Source organism: Rattus norvegicus, chromosome 14, assembly GCF_036323735.1.
Source record: "Rattus norvegicus strain BN/NHsdMcwi chromosome 14, GRCr8, whole genome shotgun sequence".
NCBI lineage: Eukaryota > Metazoa > Chordata > Mammalia > Rodentia > Muridae > Rattus > Rattus norvegicus.
In genome coordinates this window covers 79290732-79310769 of record NC_086032.1, presented here as the reverse complement: position 1 = coordinate 79310769, position 20038 = coordinate 79290732, and the positions used below count along the sequence as shown (strand labels likewise).

Here is a 20038-nt window from a genome sequence, read left to right as displayed (position 1 = left end):
GCAGATGAATAAATATATAGATGAGTGGGTACATTGGTAGATGGATGGATGGATGGATGGATGGATGGATGGATGGATGGGCGGATGGATGAACATATAGAAAGATGAATGGGCAGGTGAGTAAAAATATAGATGAATGGGTAGATTGGTAGATAGCTAGATGAATGGAAGGATGTGTATGGATGGATGGGTGGGTGGATGAATGGATGTATTGATGTGTGTTGATGGATAGTGGTAGATAGATGGATGGGTGGATCAATAGCTGGATGGGTGGATGGATAGATAGATGGATGGGTGATGGATAGATGGGTGGTTATTTGGTTGGGTGGGTGGGTGGGTGGATGGATGGATGGATGTGTGTGGATGGATGGAGGGTGGTAGATAGATGGATGGGTGGATTGATGGATGGGTGGGTGGATAGATAGATGGATGGTTATTTGGTTGGATGGGTGGATGGTTGAATGGGTGGGTGGATAGGTGGATAAATTGGTGAGTGAATAGATGAGTGAGGACTTGAGTGGACAAGTAGGTGGATGGATGAATGGATGGAATGGTAATAGAGTGTGTGGGGGTTGGCATACAGATGAATGGTTAGATTGGGGAGTGGATAGACAGATAAAAACACAGATGAAGGATTAAGCGGGTAGGTATATGAATGGTGGGTGGATGGGTAGGTGGACAGGTGGGTGAAAGGAAGGAAACACAGTTTTTCACCAACTAAGAGGAGGTCAGGTATCTAAGCTTGGATGGTGGGACTGGGAAAAGACTGTCTGGAGGGGGAAGGGATGATTGTGTTCATGAGCTGAGAGGCATGAGGAAGGCCCTAAGAGAAGTTAGAAATGAGATGCCCCAGGGTCTGCTGGTTTGGGGAGGGTAAATGACCTAGTTAGGAGTAAACATAGCTCCTGCAGCTGGGACTGGGGCCTCATCCTGGGGGTCCCTGCCTTACCTGCCCTCTGGAAAGTTCTTTACCTTTCACATGCTTGTCTTGGAACTCAGAGAGGAAGCGCGTGATGCGATCCGAGGGGATGGCAAAGGAGATACCAGCCGCCACCTTGAGCGTGTTGATGCCGATGACCTCACCATCCTGGCCAGAGAGAGCAGAGTGCGGTGTTACTTGGTGGGGTGCCAGGCAGAGCTGGCTGTCGTGCTCCACTGAGATCCCCTAAGCAGTCCCAGCTAGCCTGTAAACATGGCTCTCTGGGTCACATCAGTGTCAGTGACTCCTACCCTGTGTACCACCAAATCCTGGGGAATCTCTCCATTCTACCCATGGAAAGGACTTCCACAAAAGTTATTGGGTTGCTCCTGCCTCCCTACCTCTGGCTCCTCTGTCCTAGGAGGCAGTGTCCACTGCACCCAGGACAGCTTCTATCCCCACCAGAGATCTGGACCCCTTCTATCCCTTCCCTATGAAAGCAGGGACCACTGAGCAGGGCCGGGCGGCAGCTCATAATCTGTTTTGAGCTCAGCTCCCACTCTGCCGTCCTTCATGAAGCTAATGCTGTCAGATCAGGAGCTACCTCAGACAACGGGACCCACTCCTGGGCAGGACCCTTCCCAAAAGCCTGGCCATGGGAGGGGTACAGGATGCTTGCCCTCGATAACCCAGCCAAGGCACTACCAGCTTCTCAGGGAACTTCTTTGGGGCCTAGGGTAGAAAGTTAAGAATCTAGCGTAGACCCTACCACACGGGCGCCTCCATCAGCAGCCTTGCCTGGAGAATCATGAGTGTGGAGGAGACAGCCACCTGCACAAGTCACCTGAGTGCCAGGAGGACACTGTCCCAGCCCATGGGCTGCCCCATGGCTGTCTCCTCCAACTCTGGCAGTGCTCCCATGTCTTGTCCTCGGCGTATCCTTCTCCACCCATTCCTTCATCTTGACACCCTCACTAAGTGCTCCCAGCTCCTGGTCTGTCTCAGTGGTAAGGCCCGCGTCTCTTCAGAACCCCCCTCATGAGGGCCTGACAAGTGTGGGCACTACCAACTCTATGGCTAAGTTCCCTTGGGGCAGGCTGCACTGAGACCTCAGAGCCTGGGATACCGGGTAAATCTGCCCTCTTCTTGAAAAAATTCAGCCAGGATGGAGCTGGCTCTGACTCTGGAAGAAGTGTGGGTAACAGAGCTCATGGGTGTGGTCTCTCCTCTCACCTTAGATTTTAACTGAGGACAGCAAGGCCCAGGGCAGTAACAGCTTGATCTGTGTCCCCACTGCCCAATGCCATGGGGGAGCACATGGGCCCAGCCTGACAACTGTTCTGTTGTCCTTGAGGACTCCAGGCAGCATGGACCTAGGGCTCAGCTCTTTCTGGGCCTCCAACACAGCCACACTACTGACCTCTGGGCATGCACTTCCTAGGGCTGCATGGGGTTTCTCCCTATCTCCAGCCTGTGCCTCTGTGTGGGCAAAGCCTAGAAAACCAGATAGAGCACTTTAGGGGACACTTACCAGGTTCACCAGGGGGCCTCCTGAGTTCCCATACTGCAAAGGAGAAAACCACTGTTAGCTGTGCCATGAACCCCCCCTCCCCCCGCCCCCGATGGTCCCCAAGCTCTTTCCCCACCACTGACTCAAGTCAGTGACAAGACGGGTCACCGGAACAGACTTCCACTGTCTTGATACTCAACCAAAGTATCATAAACCATGCTTCCATGTTTCCACAACACACCAGTTGCTAGGTACTTGCAGTATAAGCAGTGTCGGAGGTTTGGTAGTCTCTACAGAGATGAATGGCTCCAGGACCAGTCATGGCAGGCACGGGGGTACGTGCCAAGGCACCCAGACTTGGAGCTGTGTGAATGGCATGGTGCCACCCAATATAACCTTAATCCTAAGAAAGTGACAAGCTGTGTGGGACAGGGGTATGACTGGGTCGCCTCATCTCTGCAGCTGTTCAGAGAGGCCCATCCTTGGGAGGCAGCCACTGGGTGAGTGCTCTACATGAGGTAACAAAAAGGCCTTCCTAGATAGTGGTGTGTTGTATGAGGTTGGCCTTGCCCACAGCACTCACATTGATGATGGCGTCTGTCTGGATATAGTCCATGTCCGAATCCCGGAGGCCCAGCTCTTTGCCATCCCGCTGGGCAGTGCTGACGATGCCCGTTGTCACGGTGTTTTGCAGGGCAAAGGGACTGCCGATGGCCACCACAAACTCGCCAGGCCGCAGGTCTGCCGAGTGACCCAGCAGTAACACGGGGAGCTTTTTCTGGAGGGAGAAGAAGGGATATGAGAGAGAGGACAGAGGCTCAGATGCCCAGAGAGGGATCCTGACAGGCTGGTTTCTGGAGAGGAAGGAGGGCCTTACAGCCCTGAGGCCAGGCCAGCAGCTGACTGGGGACTGGGCTGGAGTCCACAGAACCCAGGCTCATCTTAGGAGGCCAGGAATGCCTGTCATGGGAGGTGCACAGCATCCAGGCTGGGCCTGGCCTCTGATATCCTTGAGCCCAGGGATTTGTTTTCTGACACACGGTCTTTCTATGTAGCCCTGGCTAACCTAGAACCTACTGTATAGATGAGCCTGGTTTCGAACTCACGGAGATCCACCTGTCTCTGCCTCCCGAGTGCTGGGATTAAAGGCTTGTGCTACTGCACAGCTAAGCCTGAGATTTAGTGGTGAGTTTGCTCTGCAAGTTGGCTGAAAGCTATGCCGCCACCAGGCTTGATGTGCTGCATCCAATAGAGTCGTTCTGTGGCCGGGTATGTAGCTCCCCGGAGCCCTGTCAAGGACCTGGAAACCCTAGTTTGGAATCATTTTGATTCCTTGCTATAGATACACAGGGAAACTGATGCCATCTCTGGCATATGAGGCACCTGAACACTGTTTCACACAGGGCCAGCAGAGCCCATCTGTTTGTGGGCTCCATTACCTGGTCCTTCTGCTCATGGTCTTGAAGAGCAAACATATGTGCACATCTGTTTGGGGAGCAGAAGGAGAGCCTCTGAGCTTCAGAGGCTCCAGGAGGTAGGTGTGTGTGTGTGTGTGTGTGTGTGTGTGTGTGTGTGTGTGTGTGTGTGTGTGTGTGGTATTGAGGCACACAATGCTTTTGTTGTCAATGAAAGACAGGCAGGCATGCTCTTCACCTCAGGGCAGTCTTCTTGATCTGGCTCTGAAGCAATGGTTTATGCTCCTAGCACCATGGACGCTATGTAAGAGCTGGGCATCCTTCACTGCCCTACAGCTTCCTGTATCTGCACGCGGTTGAGCATTGAGCCTCTCCTAGCCTGGATCCCCTGAGCACAGCAGAACTTCATGCTGCTCACAAAGAAGTTGGGCCTCCATAGCGGGAAGAGCTCCTGTCACTTCAGCACTTCAGCCCTCCGGTCTGTCCCCTGCTCCCACCCTCAGTTTCTGTGCTATGGTGAAGAGGGGGTGCACCCAGACAAGGGTCAGAACTATAGAGGGACTGCATTAGGATAGCCCATTATGGACCCTCCACCTTCGTAGTGAACTCTGCAAACACCAAGGACACTGAGAAGCTGCATCCAGGAGAGGCTAGGCTCCACTCAGCCACACCATCTGACTCACAGACATCTAAGGGGAACCATGAGCCTGACCCCAGCTAAAGGCACGGTGGCATATTTGATGGTGAGTGCAGGGATACAGGAAACCCCCATGACCATCCCAGAACCATGCAATGGTACCACTGGATGTAGTAAAAACCAGTTTGAGGAAGGCTTGCATCTAGGCCTGGCAGCCTGGCCCTGGCACTATTAGCTGGGATCTTAGGTGTGTGATCAAACGTTGCTGAGCCATTTTCCCCAGATCACAAGTGATGAGAATCCTAATCTCCCCAAGGCCCCATTTCTCCCCGTAAGATTCTAAGCCATGAGTCCATCAGGTCCTTCTTCCCAGGGCTCTGACACAAACAGGAAGAAGCAACAGCACCTGGATTTCTAGAAGCTTCCAGTGACCATAGTGGGTCCTGAGGCATTGACACAGGTCTGCCTTCTTGGCCAGAGTAAGTGTGGGCACAGAGGTGAAAGGTGGGGACCGACCTCCCTGGTCTGTCAGCCCACAGGGACAGGGATGTGGATCTGGCTAAACAGTAAAGAGGCAGGGAGCTGTGGGATGCTCTCCCCTCCCTCCTGTGTCCTGCTTGCTCCTGATGTTGGCACCCTGGGCAAGGCAGTTCAGGGGCTTCTTATCTGATGTGGCCGCTGGCCCTGGCCTCAGGTCCCTGCTATCCCCTAGGAAGGCTGAGCTAGGTGGTGCTGCTGGGAGAGGCAGGGTGCATCATCCCACTCACGTTGGGGTGGATTAAGATGGTGGCGATGTCTGACTTCTTGTCGATGTCCTGGATGGTGGCCTCATAAGCATCCCCATTCTGCAGTTGCACCTTCAGCTGCTGCCGACCTGAGGCGGTGTTGGAGCTGGAGACCACGTGGGCGTTGGTGACGATCAAGCCGGCTTCTGACATGATGAAGCCCGAGCCACTGGACAGTGGCACATTTCGGCCAAACAGAGGGTGCCTGCACACAAAATCACGGGGTGAGGGCTGAAAGAGGCTTGGGGGGCCACTCCCTCCTCCACCTGGGTTTGAATCGAGGCTGCCCTGTGCGGGTGTGGCCTTGCCAACACTGAAGCCGGATTCAGCTCATGGCCACAAAGGTGTGACCGTCATCTCTGATCTGCAGTTTGCTGCAGTGAGACAAAGTACCACTGGTGTCAGCATATAATAGCCCACAGTGGCGCCAATGCCTGATAGCAGGGCTCTAGTGACAAACAGTCGGGACTCTAACTGCCTGTCCAACCTAGCTGAGCTGCCCTCAGGCAGACTCTGTAAGTCCTCTGAGACTCAGTCTTCCCATCTGGGAAATAGGCTTAAGGAGCCTTTACTTTCAGTATGGGATGGGGCAGAAGGTTCATCCTCGGGGTGACACAGAAAAGGACATGGGCCTTGAGGATACTAAGCAGATAAAGGAACACTAAGTATCTGGCACTCTCGAGCATGGTGTCAGTCTCTTCAAAATGTCACCTCAGCCTGGCAAGACCAGGGAAAACAACAAACGTCCTAAGTGCTCCCTGGAGCCAGGGACAAGTTCACTCAAAGTTCATGGGAGACTTGTGGGTCAGTGCCTCCCAGGCAGACGTGATCAAGTCTGGACCACAGCTCCGTGGTGTGACCTCACTTGGAAGTGGGTCTCTGCAGGTGTGACAGTGTTGTGACATTCTAATGGAGTGGGGCCCTATGCCCAATCATCGGTACCTTGATTAGATAGGAAGCTGGAAGAGAGGGACCATGGGAGGCAGGTGGGAAGGACAACCTCCAATCCGAGGACACCCAGAACCACTAGACGTTAAGAGGGAGCCCAGGATCTGGGAGTGGTGTCCTGCTGACACCTGGCCTTGGAAATCAAACTCCAGAGCAGCGGGGCAACAAGCCCCAATGTTTAAGCTTCTGGTCTGTGGGCTCTGTGACTTAGCCCTAGGTAAAGATTGCTGTACAGAGCTCTCAGGGGAGATGGAGGCCCCAACATCTGGGACTACTTGCTGGGGTCAGGCAGGAGGAAGCATGGCAGAGCAGGGTTCATTCCCACCGTGGCAGGCTGCTTAGCTTCCTGCGTGCTAAGTGCAGTGTCTGTGGCTTGTTTCCATCTCCCAGCCATGTCTGTCTGAGAAGAACACCCAGCTCCTCTCAAAACTGCAGACAGAGAGCCCTGCACCTAACCCCACAGGTCAAGGGCAATGGCTGGGAGGCTCTGTGTTACCTTCCCTGCCCACACCTGAGGTTCTGGCTTCTCCAGCCAGAGGTCACTGCTGCCTCAGCCTGTGATTAACCAGCTCAGGGGTTGTGCCCCAGGCCCTTTAGAGACACACAGTCCCTCCTTAGCCCCCTTCTGCTGAGAGCCTCTTAGTGGATCCATTGGTAATTTTCTCAGTGACAGTTTCAGATTTACTGAGTGTGGGGTATATGTAGTGTGTGTGTGTGTGTGTGTGTGTGTGTGTGTGTTGTGTGTGTGTGTGTGGTATATGTAGTGTATGTAGTGTATGTGTGTGTATGTGTGGTGTATGTGGTGTGTGTGTGTATATAGTGTGCATGCATGCATGTGTGTGTATGTAGTTGTGTGTGTGTGGTATATGTAGGTGTATGTGTAGTATATGTAGTGTATGTGTGTATATGTGTGGTGTATGTGGTGTGTGTGTGGTGTATATAGTGTGTGTGCATGCATGTGTGTGTATGTAGTTGTGTGTGTGGTATATGTAGGTGTATGTGTAGTATATGTAGTATATGTGTGTATATGTGTGGTGTATGTGGTATGTGTGTGGTGTATATAGTGTGTGTGCATGCATGTGTGTGTATGTAGTTGTGTGTGTGGTATATGCAGTGTTTGTAGTGTGTATGTGTGCGCGTGTGTGTGTGTGTGTGCATGTATGTGTGTATATATAGTGTGTGTGTGGTATATGTAGTGTATATAGTGTGCGTGCATGTGTGTGTGTGCATGCATGTGTATGTGTGTATACGTAGTGTGTGTGTGTGTGGTAATGTAATGTATATGTGTGTGTGGTGTATATAGAGTGCGTGCATGTGTGTATGTGTGTGTGTTTGTAGTTGTGTGTGTGTGTGTCTGTGTGTGTGTGTGTGTGTGTGTGTGTGTGTGTGTGTGCGTGTGTTCGGTTTAGGCCTCTGTTCCTACCTCCTGACAGGGAGACTTCAGAACTGCGTTCCGGCCCATGGGAGAACACTGTGAGCAAGTTTACAGGAAAATCCTTGGGATGCTTAGGTTTAAAAGCTGTCGATCACAGCAGGGATCTGACAAGCAGAAGGGCCTCAGTCCCATAGGTGCTGAGTTGTGCAAACATCCAGTTGTTTCTCCTAGAGCAGGAACCCCAGGATGACTTGAGCAAACAGACTCAGAGCGGACGTTCTCTAGAGCTCAGGCTGGACCCTGGATGAGTACTGCTCCTCCTCCTCCCCTGCTGCATACCTCGCCCCCATCTTGCCACTGTGAGTGTGCAGGAGGTTGAGCAGTCTGACACTTTGCTGGCCTTAGAGCACAGAGGGAGAGACGGCGATTGACATCAGGCAGCTCCGTACCAGAGCCAGACTAATAAGCGGGTCACCAGCTTCCCTGATCTGTATCAGGTGGGCTGCCGTCTGGCTCCACTATCCCAGCTGCCCTCTCCACTCAGCTGCAGGGCGAGGAGGGTGGAGACTGTTGTGTCTGGAGAGCTGAGGCTCCTGCCATAACCGGCCTCTCTCTGGGGGGTCTAAATTGAGACCTCAGACCGGATGTGAGTGATGGGGCCTTGGCTGGTGTGTCTAGAAGGCAGGCCTCCTCATCCAGCACAGACATCTCTGGGACAGTATGGGGTGTGGGAGGAAGGAAGAAGTCTCCACCCCAGTCTGTAAAGACAGATCCTTCCAGAAAGCTAGACCACACATCACACAGTGGGCTTCCTCTCCCAGGGTCAAACCTGCTTCCCTCACCCACTTCCACTCAGGACTCCTTCTCCTCCACCATGAATTGGCACATGCCCCCTCATGCCTGATCTAGATGCAGCTGTCCTCTAGAGCTGGCACCTCAGTGGGACTGTCCCCTGTTTCTAAGTCCTAGACGCCTAAGTACTTACTTCAGGCTAACTTTCAGCCCCCAGGTATCCCAACTTTCAACAGTTGCTACTCATCCCACTCCAACCCTTACTATGCTCCTGGTTGCTGGATGCAGATCTAGTCTGGGGGGCAGCAGGCAACTGGGAATGACCGGGAGCTGCAGAGCAACTCGGGGACAGGGGCCCCACGCACCTCAGAAAGAGCTCTATATGGACCACGGCTGGCGCGATCTTCTCCACCACATCGGCGATGAAGTTGAACTTGTACCGCGGACTGGTCAGCTGATGGAGACCTGCGCTGGCAGCAAGGACCAAGGGTGTCAGTGAGACCTGCTGTTCTCCAGCAGCCCCTGGCCCCAGGGTCTGGACTCAGAGCCAATGTCAACATGCCGTGTACCCCATCTCTCAGAAATACAGGGGTACGCAGACATTGGGAATAGTGGTCCTTGCCCTGGAGAATGATTAACTAGGTCTTCTGAGATTTGAGACTCTGCACATTTCCCCCCACTGGACTCCTCAGGGCTGGGCAGGAATCTTAGAGAAGTTTAGATCTTTGCTCAGAGAAGCACAGTACTGATGCTGGGGACCAGTACCTCTAGGGCCCTTGCCTGATCCCACGTAACCACGGCATGTTGGAGAGAGGACCATCAGCCTCTCTGTGCCTGGGGGCCAGTGTGCTGATAGAAAAGTGCACAGTGAAAGGGCCAAGGCCTCTTCTCCTGAGCCATCCCATCTGGCCTCTGTGAGGCCCTTCCTCATTTGCTGGGCTAGATTCCTGAGTGGATAGAGCACCGCCTTTGTCCAACTTGGCCATATCCCAGGCCTACTTGCTAGGCAGCACATGAACGTCCCCCAAACCTTCATCACTGGCTCAGATTTCTGCCACCATCAGCAACAGGGCTGTGGCTTGCCAGGACCACAGGCCTGAGGCATGTGGGTGACATGAGCCTGTACTGAGACCTCCAGGTCCCGGTCTCTGGCACCACACTGCTTGGCAGTGCTTATGAGAGGTCCCTGGAGTCTAAAATGAGTACAGGACTGAGAGCTGCACACAACTGGGTCCAGCTGGACCTGCTTTCTTTTAGCTGTGTGCCCTGTAACAAGTCTGTTACCCTCTCTGGGCCTTGACTTTCCCATCTAACAAGTGGGACTGAAGAGGACCCCTCGTTTGGTCAACTGACATGAATGTGAATGGTGATGTTCCCTGCCCCAGGAAAACACGCCCAAAGCAGCAGTCATAAGAGGGTTACAGAGCATGTCCTGGGTTCTGAAACAAATGTGGGCTAGTGTTGTCCCCCACACACAGTCTGGCAATGTCTCCGATGCCCTGGGTGGCAGCCTGTGGGGAATGAAGCCTCAGCAGCAAAGGTGGGGAAATTGAGGCTTATGAAACAATTCCTACCCAGATTCCAGTGAAGTTTACCCAGGCACACCTGCCAGAGCCTTTGTGAGCCCAGCCCTGGTGTCCACTGGCAGTGAGGGACAGCAAGTGACCATCCAGGGATGGAGAAGCATGAACAGGATTGGGACTGATGGAACCTGGGGTGCAATGGGACAAGAAGAGGATTCCTGTGCAGGCGAAGCCATCTGTTGCCTCTGACTGGTGATCAGGGAGGATTGATACCTGAGCCCAGTGTTTCTGTGACCCAGGAGGAGGAGGAGGAGGAGGAGGAGGAGGAGGAGGAGGAGGAGGAGGAGGAGGAGGAGGAGGAGGAGGAGGAGGAGGAGGAGGAGGAGGAGGGAACTCTGTCCTCGAAGACAGCACGGAGAACAGATCACCCTATCTGCTTTACTGCCGAATTCACCCCGGGGCTCAGCACTACAAGCCCCACAGAACCTTCCCCAGGCTCTGCCCACCTGACCTGCCAGGCCCACTATGGGCAGTGGTAGAACTGAGGCAGGAGTAAAGGCCTGACAGGTAAATCCTAGTGTCCCCAGACTGCTTGGGCTTTGGCCCAGAAGCTCTGGTCATTCAGCAGACATTGGTAGGCCACTCACCATTCCAGAGGGAGGGTCTGACTGACCTTCAGGACCGTGCCAGCCAGGACTGTGCATGGCAGGCAATGGGGGAGATGTCAAGACCTGCAGCAAGGTTCCAGAATAGCACATCCTGCTTTCAGCCAGCTCTCCATGCTCAGGACCACAGAAAAACCAAAGAGACACTACTATACATGGCCCCATTCCCCAGCACTGTCAACTCAGACCAGAGACACACTTGGCTCACCCGAGCCCAGCAGTGACTAGCACACACAGGCAGCCCCCAGGAGCTCCCTGGAAAGAGACAAGAAGATGATGCAGCCACCAGCCAGAACCTGCTCAGCCCGGCCAACAGCTTGAAACCCCTACCCCAGAGCAGCAGCCAAGGCCCAGAAAACTGAGACTGGGTATGAATGCCATCCTAGAATGGCAGGCCTAGCCCTGCTCAGGTCAGGGAACCTGAAGACTGACAAGCATGGCCCTTTAATCTGGCCCCAGTCTCAGATGAGTCACCATGAGTCATATAGAGGGCCCCAAGCCCCCACCACAGGCTTCCCACATGAACTGGCCTGGCTGGGCCAGGAAACAGCTCTGTTTATTTGGGGTTTCTTAACAGCCCCACCCCCATGCCAGGCCGAGCCAAGTTCTGAAGGCCGAAGTCTTAGCACACCCAGCCGTTGGCTCCGTTTTTTCTGTTTTTTTGTTGTTTTTCAAAAATAAACGGGATCTGAAGGCCCGGAAGTTTTGTTCAGCAGCCTGACCGAGAGGCCAGCCATCGGGGCCAGGTGTCTAGGGCCTCAAGAAGAAAGGCTGGCTGTACGAAGTAGCCCTGGGCAGGAAGATGACCTCAGGGCTCCATCTCCAACATGCTTGCCCTGGATAACCCTCAAGCAGGGTGGTGTGCTAGTTCTCGACAGTCACAACTACCACGGAAAAGATGGGGGAAACGAAGGCACAGAATGGGAAAATGAACGACCAGGACATAACACAGGGGCACCCTACACCGTCCCCGAGGCTGTTCATTGCATGGCTCCGTCATCATGATTGACAGGGACCCATAAGGTCCCCAGTGCATGAGCCCAGCCAGCACACTTGACACACACAGGAGCCTGGTTCTGATCCCCATGTCTGACTCTTCAATGGTGTCCCCCAGCTCGGCTACTCCTTAACGGAAAGACCCCACAAGTCTGCTGAGTTCGCTGTGCCTGGGGTTTCCTACTGGGGGACAGCCATGTCGTCTCTCCCTGGGTCATCAGCCAGCTGAGATTACAAAGGTGAAGGTTTGGTATAGTGTGAGGCCTGATGGGGAATGACAACAAAATCTAGACATGGTACAGTGCTTCCTTCCCGTGCAGATGGGACTGGGAGATTGAAGACAGCATCGAGCGTTCCACACGGGCCAGGCTTTATTGCTCCTCCTCACTCGGTCACAGGTGGAAGGGCACTCATTCCATAAGGGGAGCTGGGGACCTCTGTGAACTGAGAATGGCCTTAGAGCACAGCCCTGAGCAGGCAGCACCTCCTCCAGGAGTCGGCTCAGCCAGCAGAGCCTGGAATTTCACAGCCAGAGGCGCCCGGCTGGCCCCAAGCCAAACACAGGTCAAGCCTGGTATCTCCTGGATGCTAACCAACTGTTGTACACTCCCAAGGAGCAGCACGGAGCTGGGGTGTGCCTCGCTTGAGGCTGTGTGCCTGGGACAGGCCACCCGATCTCTCTAAGCCTTGTTTCCCAACCTAGACAACGCCACTAGATCAGCCTTGGAGAGCTCAGTGAGGTCGACTCTGGGCCTGGTGCTGTATGCCTGGGCTGGTGCCCTGAGCTGTGGCTGTGAGGAAGAGTGGTGTGTGGTATGTATGCTCTAGGCTGGGCAGCTGCCCTCCTCTCTCTTCCATTACCTAGGCAGGACTCTGGATCTGAGGGCCACAGAATCTTAAACTAACATATGTGGCCAGGGGACATGGGTCACTTAGGGACAGGCAAGCTTTTAAAAGAAGGAAAAACAGTGAGTTGATCAGCCACCCAGGCAGGCGAGCTGTGGCAGGGCTGAAGCTTTAGGGACAGTGTGTTCCACTCTCTGCTCACTTCCAGAGCCAGCCCATCCCGGGTACCCAAGTACTGAGGAAACTCTAGAGCAGTGGTTCTCCACCTATGGGTCATGAGCTTCTTTGGGATCACATATCAGATACCTTGCATATCAGATATTCACATTGTAATCTATAATGTTTCCATATGGCCTCATAACCAATCCATTATGGTAATGAGTAGCAACAAAAACAATTTCATAGTGGGGAGGGGTCACCACAACATGAGGAACTGTATTAAAGGGTCCGAGCACTGCATTAGGAAGGTTGAGAAGCTCTAGAGAGGCCCTCAGTGAGGGAACAAGCGTGACTTTTGGCCTAGGCCTTGAGGAATGGAGAAACTGGCACATATGATAAAGGGACTGTGTGTGCAAAGGCAAGTGACACTGGGTACAAGAGTCAGGGACTGGAGCTGGGACACAGGAGGTGAGGACTCTGTGTACAGGATCTGGATATTCAGGTCCTAGAGCCTGGGCTGGAGGAGTATGTAGCCTGCAGGCCACGCTGGTAACATGGATATACAGACACAGCTTGTGGTGCTCAGGCCTGTCACGCATATAGTTTCCGCAGCCCCAGGAACAGGGTCTTGAGACTGCACTGTTTCTCATAACTTCTTCACCAGTGTCCTCCAGGGTGGCCCCATCTCATGGGGCTCAAGTACTATGTATGGCAGACCAGCAATAGGGAGTCAGGGGACCAGGGCTTGGGGCAAGCTCTCCCTTACTTTGAGAGTCCTAGGGTGGCACACTACATCACGATAACTTGTCTTTATAAGGCACCCCAACATTATTCTCTATGATAAACTCCTAAAGGTTTCAGAGGTTGTGGGAGGAGTCTGAGACACCTGACCCTAGGAACTCTGGTGGGCACCTCCCTCAAAGCCCCAGGCTGTAGATGTCCTGGTCAGTCTGCTGTGACATCTGCATAGGTCTGCATCTGCACAGGTCTGGGACCTACAGTCTGCCTGCCTCACTGTCTCCAGAGCTCCTACAGGCCAGTGAGCACACACAGCCTCTGGATGGTGTCGGACATGGGTGATTATCATTCTGTCTAGGTAGCACTACCCTCACTGAGCCCCATGGCCACCTCTGCATGCCCTGGGGGTGGGTGAAGAAAGGGATCTGGAGCTTCTGAATGCACCGGTTGTGGAGCTCCTCCTTGTACCAGATGGACACACAATCTTATCCAGCATCAAATAAACGTAGGAAGCCACTGGAACCCTACCAGTCCCCACGCACAGCCATACCACTGACCAGTTCTGCAGTCCCAGCAGGCAGAGGGACAGATACAGGAGATTTCTTCTTGCCTGGTTAGTCTCAAATGCTCAACTCCGAGCCCCTAGAAGCTGTTAAGAGGAGGGAATACAAAAGCCAACCGAAGCTCTTAAATAAACAGGCCTTGCACATTAAAAGCCGCCTATTAAATCTTTGTGGGAATTTCCCAGGGCTCCCAGCTCTGAGCTGCAGTAACATGTGGACATCTATAACCGCAGAGGGGCCTTGGGACATTGACTCCAGGGAGCCAGCAGGCAGCTAGCCACCTGTAAGCGACTCGAGTGCAGGTCATACCCTTCTCTTGAGAATGCTTTTCTAACGTGCAGGTGGGACCAAACAGCTTCCATCACTCCCAGTGGAACCATCTAACAGGGTCCAAGAGAGCTGCAGGGACCCATGGGCCCAGACATTTATATAGTATCACCTACTGTGTGCAACCAGGTGCTTCATCCACCTCTGCCATGAGGCCCAGAGTGAACAAGAAGCAGAGAAAACAGATCAGTGCGTGGGGGTACAGACTTAGCAATGACGCACAGTGGTTAGGGAAGCCAGCTCAGGGTGTTAGGACATCTGAGCCCAGGAAGAGGAACCCTGCTGGATGAAGGATGAGGGGGCAACTGTGGCCAGTGGGCAGAGCATGTGCAAAGGCACTGAGGTAAGGTGGCTAGAGGATGAGAAGGTGCAGAAGATGGTAGTGGAGGTGTGTCTCTGTGTGTGTGTGTGTGTGTGTGTGTGTGTGTGTGTGTGTGTGTGTGTGTGTGTGTGCGTGCATGCATGTTGGTAGAAACAGGGCCTGACAGTCCAGGTAGGTGTAGGAGGGTATGGAGAGGGTCTTGTTGGTACATGCAGGACAGACTGACCAGGGTCACCTGACCGCCATGTGAAGTGATGCAGGAGGATAAGAAAGGTGAAAGCCATCAACAGGCAGTGTTGGCTCGGCCTCCCTCTGCTATCCCCAGTGCTATAGCAACCTCCTGCCCAGACACCGCCTGCAATGGGACTCCTCAGGTCTCCCTGTGCCCAGCGCGTACATGAGTTCAGAGCATCTGGGCATTGTGGTTCCTGCCCAGGCGCTCACAGTGAGCAGGAGGCAATGACAGGTGTGTGTTGACAGAGGCTGAGATCTCAGTGTCCTAGGCCAGTTCTGTCAGCTGAGCTGGGAGGAAGAGTAAGAGACAGTTGGGCTGCATTTAACAATCCAGGTCAAAGTGGGCAATGGACAGGTGTCAGGTTCAAGGTCGCTGGCTCTGTCTAGCTGTAACCATCCTGACAGGACTGAATGAAGACATTGTGGAGGACACCTGTGCCCCTCCCTCTGGCTATCAGGCTACTGAGACAGCGAAGAGCCCTGAGAAACTGGAATTTCCCCGGGAATCTCATGCTGGGAGGAGGCAGGAGGCTGCAGGGATGCATCGGGCCAGCAGGGAGAGACTGGCGCTATGGTCAAGGATGGGTGGGAGCTGCTTGGTCAACTATACCTGTCTCTCTATTTAAACCTGAATCTCATGTCAGGACCCCTAGATGGACTTGGGGGCTGTCACTGGACACTTTCCCTCCTTCTCCCAATGTAGCTACATTGCTCTAATCGGCCTTTTGAGGATGGATGGCAGACCCTGGCTTGTTAACATCTCTGGTAGTGTGTCCTTCCTCTTTGGCTTCAGTCCCTGACATCTCCTTGGCAGATTGAGCTTTGATGGTGGCCAGTATTCTAGAACAGATCTTGGTCTTGGCTCTGCCCAGGCCTCTTCACTCTCCCCCATCCTTGCCAGGGAGCCCCATTTTACTGTCCCAACTCAACAACTCTCTTGGGGGGGCTCTCCCGAAGCAGCAATAGTACACCAGGCACAGGAAGTGACACTGAGACTCACCATGCCTTGTCATGGAGCTCAATATTCCTTGCCAGCGTCTCTCCCAAGCCTGACATCAGACCACTCATGGATGAGTACCCAGAACACAATGAAGCAATCAACCGGAAACAGTGGACCTCTGAAACCTAAGACCCTGCCAACGTCCAAAGGAGCTCTGACATTCTTAGAGATAGATATCTACCTGACCCTCAGGCTGACTCCTCCTCTCTCTCCATACCTCTGTGCCCTCCACAGTCTAGAAATCTCAAGGGTACCAGAAGGTCTCCTTCACGCTATGCACTATTTCCAGTTAAGGAACAGCCAAGCACAGAAAAAAGAATGGCTCAATCTGTGAAGAACAAAATCCATCTCCATCCCTACCCATCTCTGCCCAGAGCCTGCTGCTAATAGTGTCTGTCACATGGGAGACAGAGTAAGGGTACACCAAGCACAGCCAAGATAGGAACAGAGTGGTGCAGTTGCCTGGTCTCCCTGAACCTTCTGTCTCTCAGACAGTAAGGCCCAAGATGGGTATACAGAACCAGCACCCACCATACTCTGACAGAAAAAACAAACAAACAAACAAACAAACAAACAAACGGAAAGAAAAAAAACAGCAGAAATTGACCAGAAAAGATTGCTTGCTGCTCATTCCCTTCTAAGTCACTGGAGGACTCTAAGGAACAGGAATGTGGCTGGATCAGAGCCTCACAGCCCACCAGATGCTACCAGGCTGCCACATTAGGCTTTAATTCTAACTTGTTTGTGACTTTGGGGGACAACATTTACCTCTTGGGGCCTCAATGTCTCCATCTAGAAGGACAGAGGGTTGTCTGAACTGTACTTAAAAGTCTGCCCAGTGAACGGATTCTCCCTGGGCCTCAATTTCCTCAGAGCAAACCTTTTTGGATTCCTGGTGAAGCTTACCAGAGGGGCAGGCACCCTTCTGCAGCTGGCGCACTGGAGTCCCGGAGATCTGCAACGCACGACGGCTGGCGGCCTGCAGCGCGCACACGTCGGCATATGTGTGCCCGTCTGTGCCACACACCGTGTGGGTCCAACGGCAGCGGCACACGCCGCGTACGCACTCCAGACTGTCCCCGCATGGCGAGTCCAGGGGGCGGCCGCAGGGCTCACCCTCGCTGGCGGCGCACACCAAGCAGCAGTTGCAGAGGTCTGGCACATAGCCCCCAGGGCAGCGAGGGCTCGGACAGCGCGACACGTCGCAGCGCGCAGGACAAGGCGCCGCCGGGGGCTCCCGGGCCAGGACCGACACAGCTAGCGTGGCCAGCGTGGCCAGCGTGGCAGGGAGTAGGGCGCGCGCCTGCATCACGGAGAGGCGGCGGCGCAAGACCCGCGGGGACACCGAGGCCCGGACGGCTCAGGCGCACTCTGGCTCGGAGCGCAAAACGGGCATGGTGTGGGGACTGACCCGAGCCTCTTTCAGTTGAGCGTCAGCGGGCGCTTAAAGGCCAAGGCAGTCCGCCCTCGCTGGAAGGGGCGGCCCTGCCCGCGGCCAGCCCCGCCCCTGCCCCACGGGACCCCGCCCCGGCTTGTGGGGACCCACCCGGCGCCTCCTGCTCCCGCTTGTCTGGTGTGCACTTTGGGTGGCAGGTCTGTCAGCCCAGGATGAGGGCCTGAGGAAGAGGAGCTGCTGTGGAATAGCCCAGTCCTAGGCCAGGGACCTAAGCACAACCCCAGAGACATGAACAAGTCCAAACTCTGTCCTTAGCTCTCCTCCACAAAGGTACCTCTACTCTACTACCCTGAGCAGCCAGGCTCAGCAAGGCCCCGAACCCAGACACCTCGTGTTGCACCACTCCCCCTGGGGACATTGGAGCAGATTCTTAGAAAGCAGCGGGGTACCCCCTCCTCCCATCTTCAGTTGGAGTGTGTGCCCCCAGCTAGGGAGGGGACCCATCTGCCTTGGATCAGGGGTCTATTCTGGGCTCTCCCAGATCTAGAATTCTGGTTGCTGCCTGTTGTCCCTCAGTTTCTTTTTGGGGAATACAGAGCACCTCCTACCTCTGTCCTTGGAAGTACCAGGATACCAGACAACGCAGGAGCAGAAAGCACCTACTCAGCTCTCCCCAACACCTTACCCCAGGAGGTGATTCTAGATTGAATGAATACATAGCTCCAGGGGCTGGAGGACCTGGTGTGCAACACTGGAGGGAGAGAGCAAAGCAGAGTGCCCTGGCGAAGTTTTACCTAGTGGAGTTTCCCAACCGCACCAGGAACAGGTAGCACTGGAGGGCATGGTGTGGTACGGCGACACCTCTGCTTCCATGGGTTGATAAAGCTGCATGTCCCTTGGATGGCTGTTCGTGGAGGACTGGAAAGCAGTCTGGTTTCTGGGAACTCCTGTTTTCAGGTCTGTGAGATGCCCAGCCGCCTCATCAGACTGAGTTGTTTGGGAAGAAAGGAAATGGAATTCTAGGTGTGAGCAAGCACCTGGCAGTGGTGATATGTGTGTGTGGGGGGGGTAGCGATGGTGGGGTGGAGTTAGTGGTGGTGTGTGTGTGGTGGGGAGTAGTGGTGGTGTGTGTGTGGGGGGAGGGTAGTGGTGATGTGGGGGGGTACTGCTGATGTGTGTGTGTTGGGGGTAGTGGTGATGTGTGTGGGGGGTATGGTGATGTGGGGGGTAGTGGTGATGTGGGGGGGTAATGTTTATGAGGGGGTAGGGGTGATATGTGGGGGGGGCATTATTGTTCTCTTCACAGAAGTGTAGACCAAGTCTCCCTCCAGACTTCTCTTATGCAGTTGGGGAAATGATGCCAACAAGGGTTTGCACAGCACTCTACCATGTCTAAATGGTCATCGCAAGCTTCCCACATGCTTTATTAGGCTCCCCCAGCCCTCCTGTCCCTGGGGTGGGTATGGGGGAGCCTCAGAGTAAGGCTGGAAAAGACAATGGGTTACAGGCTGCACCCACATTCACATGATCTGAGGTCTCAAATCCAACTTTTCCCCTCTGGGTCACAACCTCCTCTTTGGTCACCTGACCACCCCTTACCATAGCTGCATACAATGCTTTCGGTCACCTGTACAGAAGGGAAACTGAGGCTTGGGGTTAAAAGATAAACACAGCCTGGGGTTGGGGATTTAGCTCAGCGGTAGAGCGCTTGCCTAGGAAGCGCAAGGCCCTGGGTTCGGTCCCCAGCTCCGAAAAAAAGAACCAAAAAAAAAAAAAAAAAAAAAAGATAAACATAGCCATAGCCTGTCTTCTAAGAGGGAGTCCATTCCAGGCCCTGTCTTTGTTCTGGAAGCTTCCAGGGAGTCTTCCACAAAGGTAGGGGAGTGGCTCCCCCTGCTGCCTTAGCCCTTTACAGTTTCTCACTCAGTCACAGGATACCTTAGGTCTTCTCTGGAGTCTGAGTGACCCCAGGCCTCTGACCTCCAAGGGCCTAGCATCTCCTGCATGGTCCATCAGGGTAGGGGCAGCTCTTCCTACTCTCGGGACAGATAGAGGCACCAGGTACTTGATAGCCTTTGTCATCCAACAGTGTGAGTGGTCTCTAGACTGGCTCTTCCCTGATGCCCTCTCCCTATCTGTGGTGGGTGCTGGCTTGACCTATCCCCCTCTCAGCCTTTGTTTCTCCCCTTCTCATGTGCTGTAGTCCTTCACCATGGGCCAGCACAGAGCAGGTTACAGCCAGGGTGAACCAGGGTCTGCCTCCCTCCTGGGCACCCCAGACTGTGCCTCCTACTTGGCCACAGCAGAACAACAGAGCCAGACTTTAGCTTCCAGACCCTTATGCCTGACCCATGTTGCAGTTCAGAGTCATGACAGATGAGGTCATAGCTAACATGGCTTTGGGGACCTCAAAGATCATCCCTGGCCACACCTGGCATGTGATAAGGTTTCCTCAGCCCATGTTAGTGGGTGACTCAGAGGGTGGGCCCTGCTTGGGTGATGATATAAGATATTGTCTACACCCTCCTTTGAGAACTCCCTCATGGGGGTGCTGAGAAGGGCAGAAGCAGCTGCTAGCTGTTCCTAGGAGCACTAAAAAGGATGGGTGTGATCATCTTTGACCAGTTATTGTTAATCCCAAAGACGAGAGGAGAAAGACCACTAACCCAAATCCTTATGACCTAATTAAGTAAAGCAAACAATTGATTAGACCAGGCTTTTTAATTCATGGACATGGAATGTCTCCCCTCTAAAGATGGGGTTCAAGAGGTCAGCCTTGGACATGAGGAAGGTTAGGTTTTTATAGCCCAGGGGCAGGGATTTTCAAATAAAGGACTTTCCAGGCAAAACGCGAGGGCTTAGAGAGGCAGAACACAGCAGGGTGGTCA

General features: G+C 53.9%; 1 protein-coding gene across 2 annotated transcripts in view; it reads right to left on the bottom strand.

Moving 5' to 3' along the window:
* Htra3 (HtrA serine peptidase 3) overlaps positions 1–17235 on the bottom strand; it is a 28402-nt gene extending 11167 nt beyond the window's left edge. The window contains exons 1-6 of one of the 2 annotated variants that reach the window (XM_017599315.3): positions 16661–17235; positions 8747–8846; positions 5249–5471; positions 3013–3207; positions 2451–2483; positions 973–1087 (exon numbers count right to left, since the gene is read on the bottom strand). In XM_017599315.3, coding sequence (XP_017454804.1) covers positions 973–1087; positions 2451–2483; positions 3013–3207; positions 5249–5471; positions 8747–8846; positions 16661–17063 — 1069 coding nt within the window. In that variant the 5' untranslated portion in view covers positions 17064–17235. The remainder of the gene's footprint in view (positions 1–972; positions 1088–2450; positions 2484–3012; positions 3208–5248; positions 5472–8746; positions 8847–16660) is intronic. The other variant, NM_001271027.1, reaches the window with a different exon arrangement.
* Between the last annotated feature and the right edge of the window lie 2803 nt (positions 17236–20038).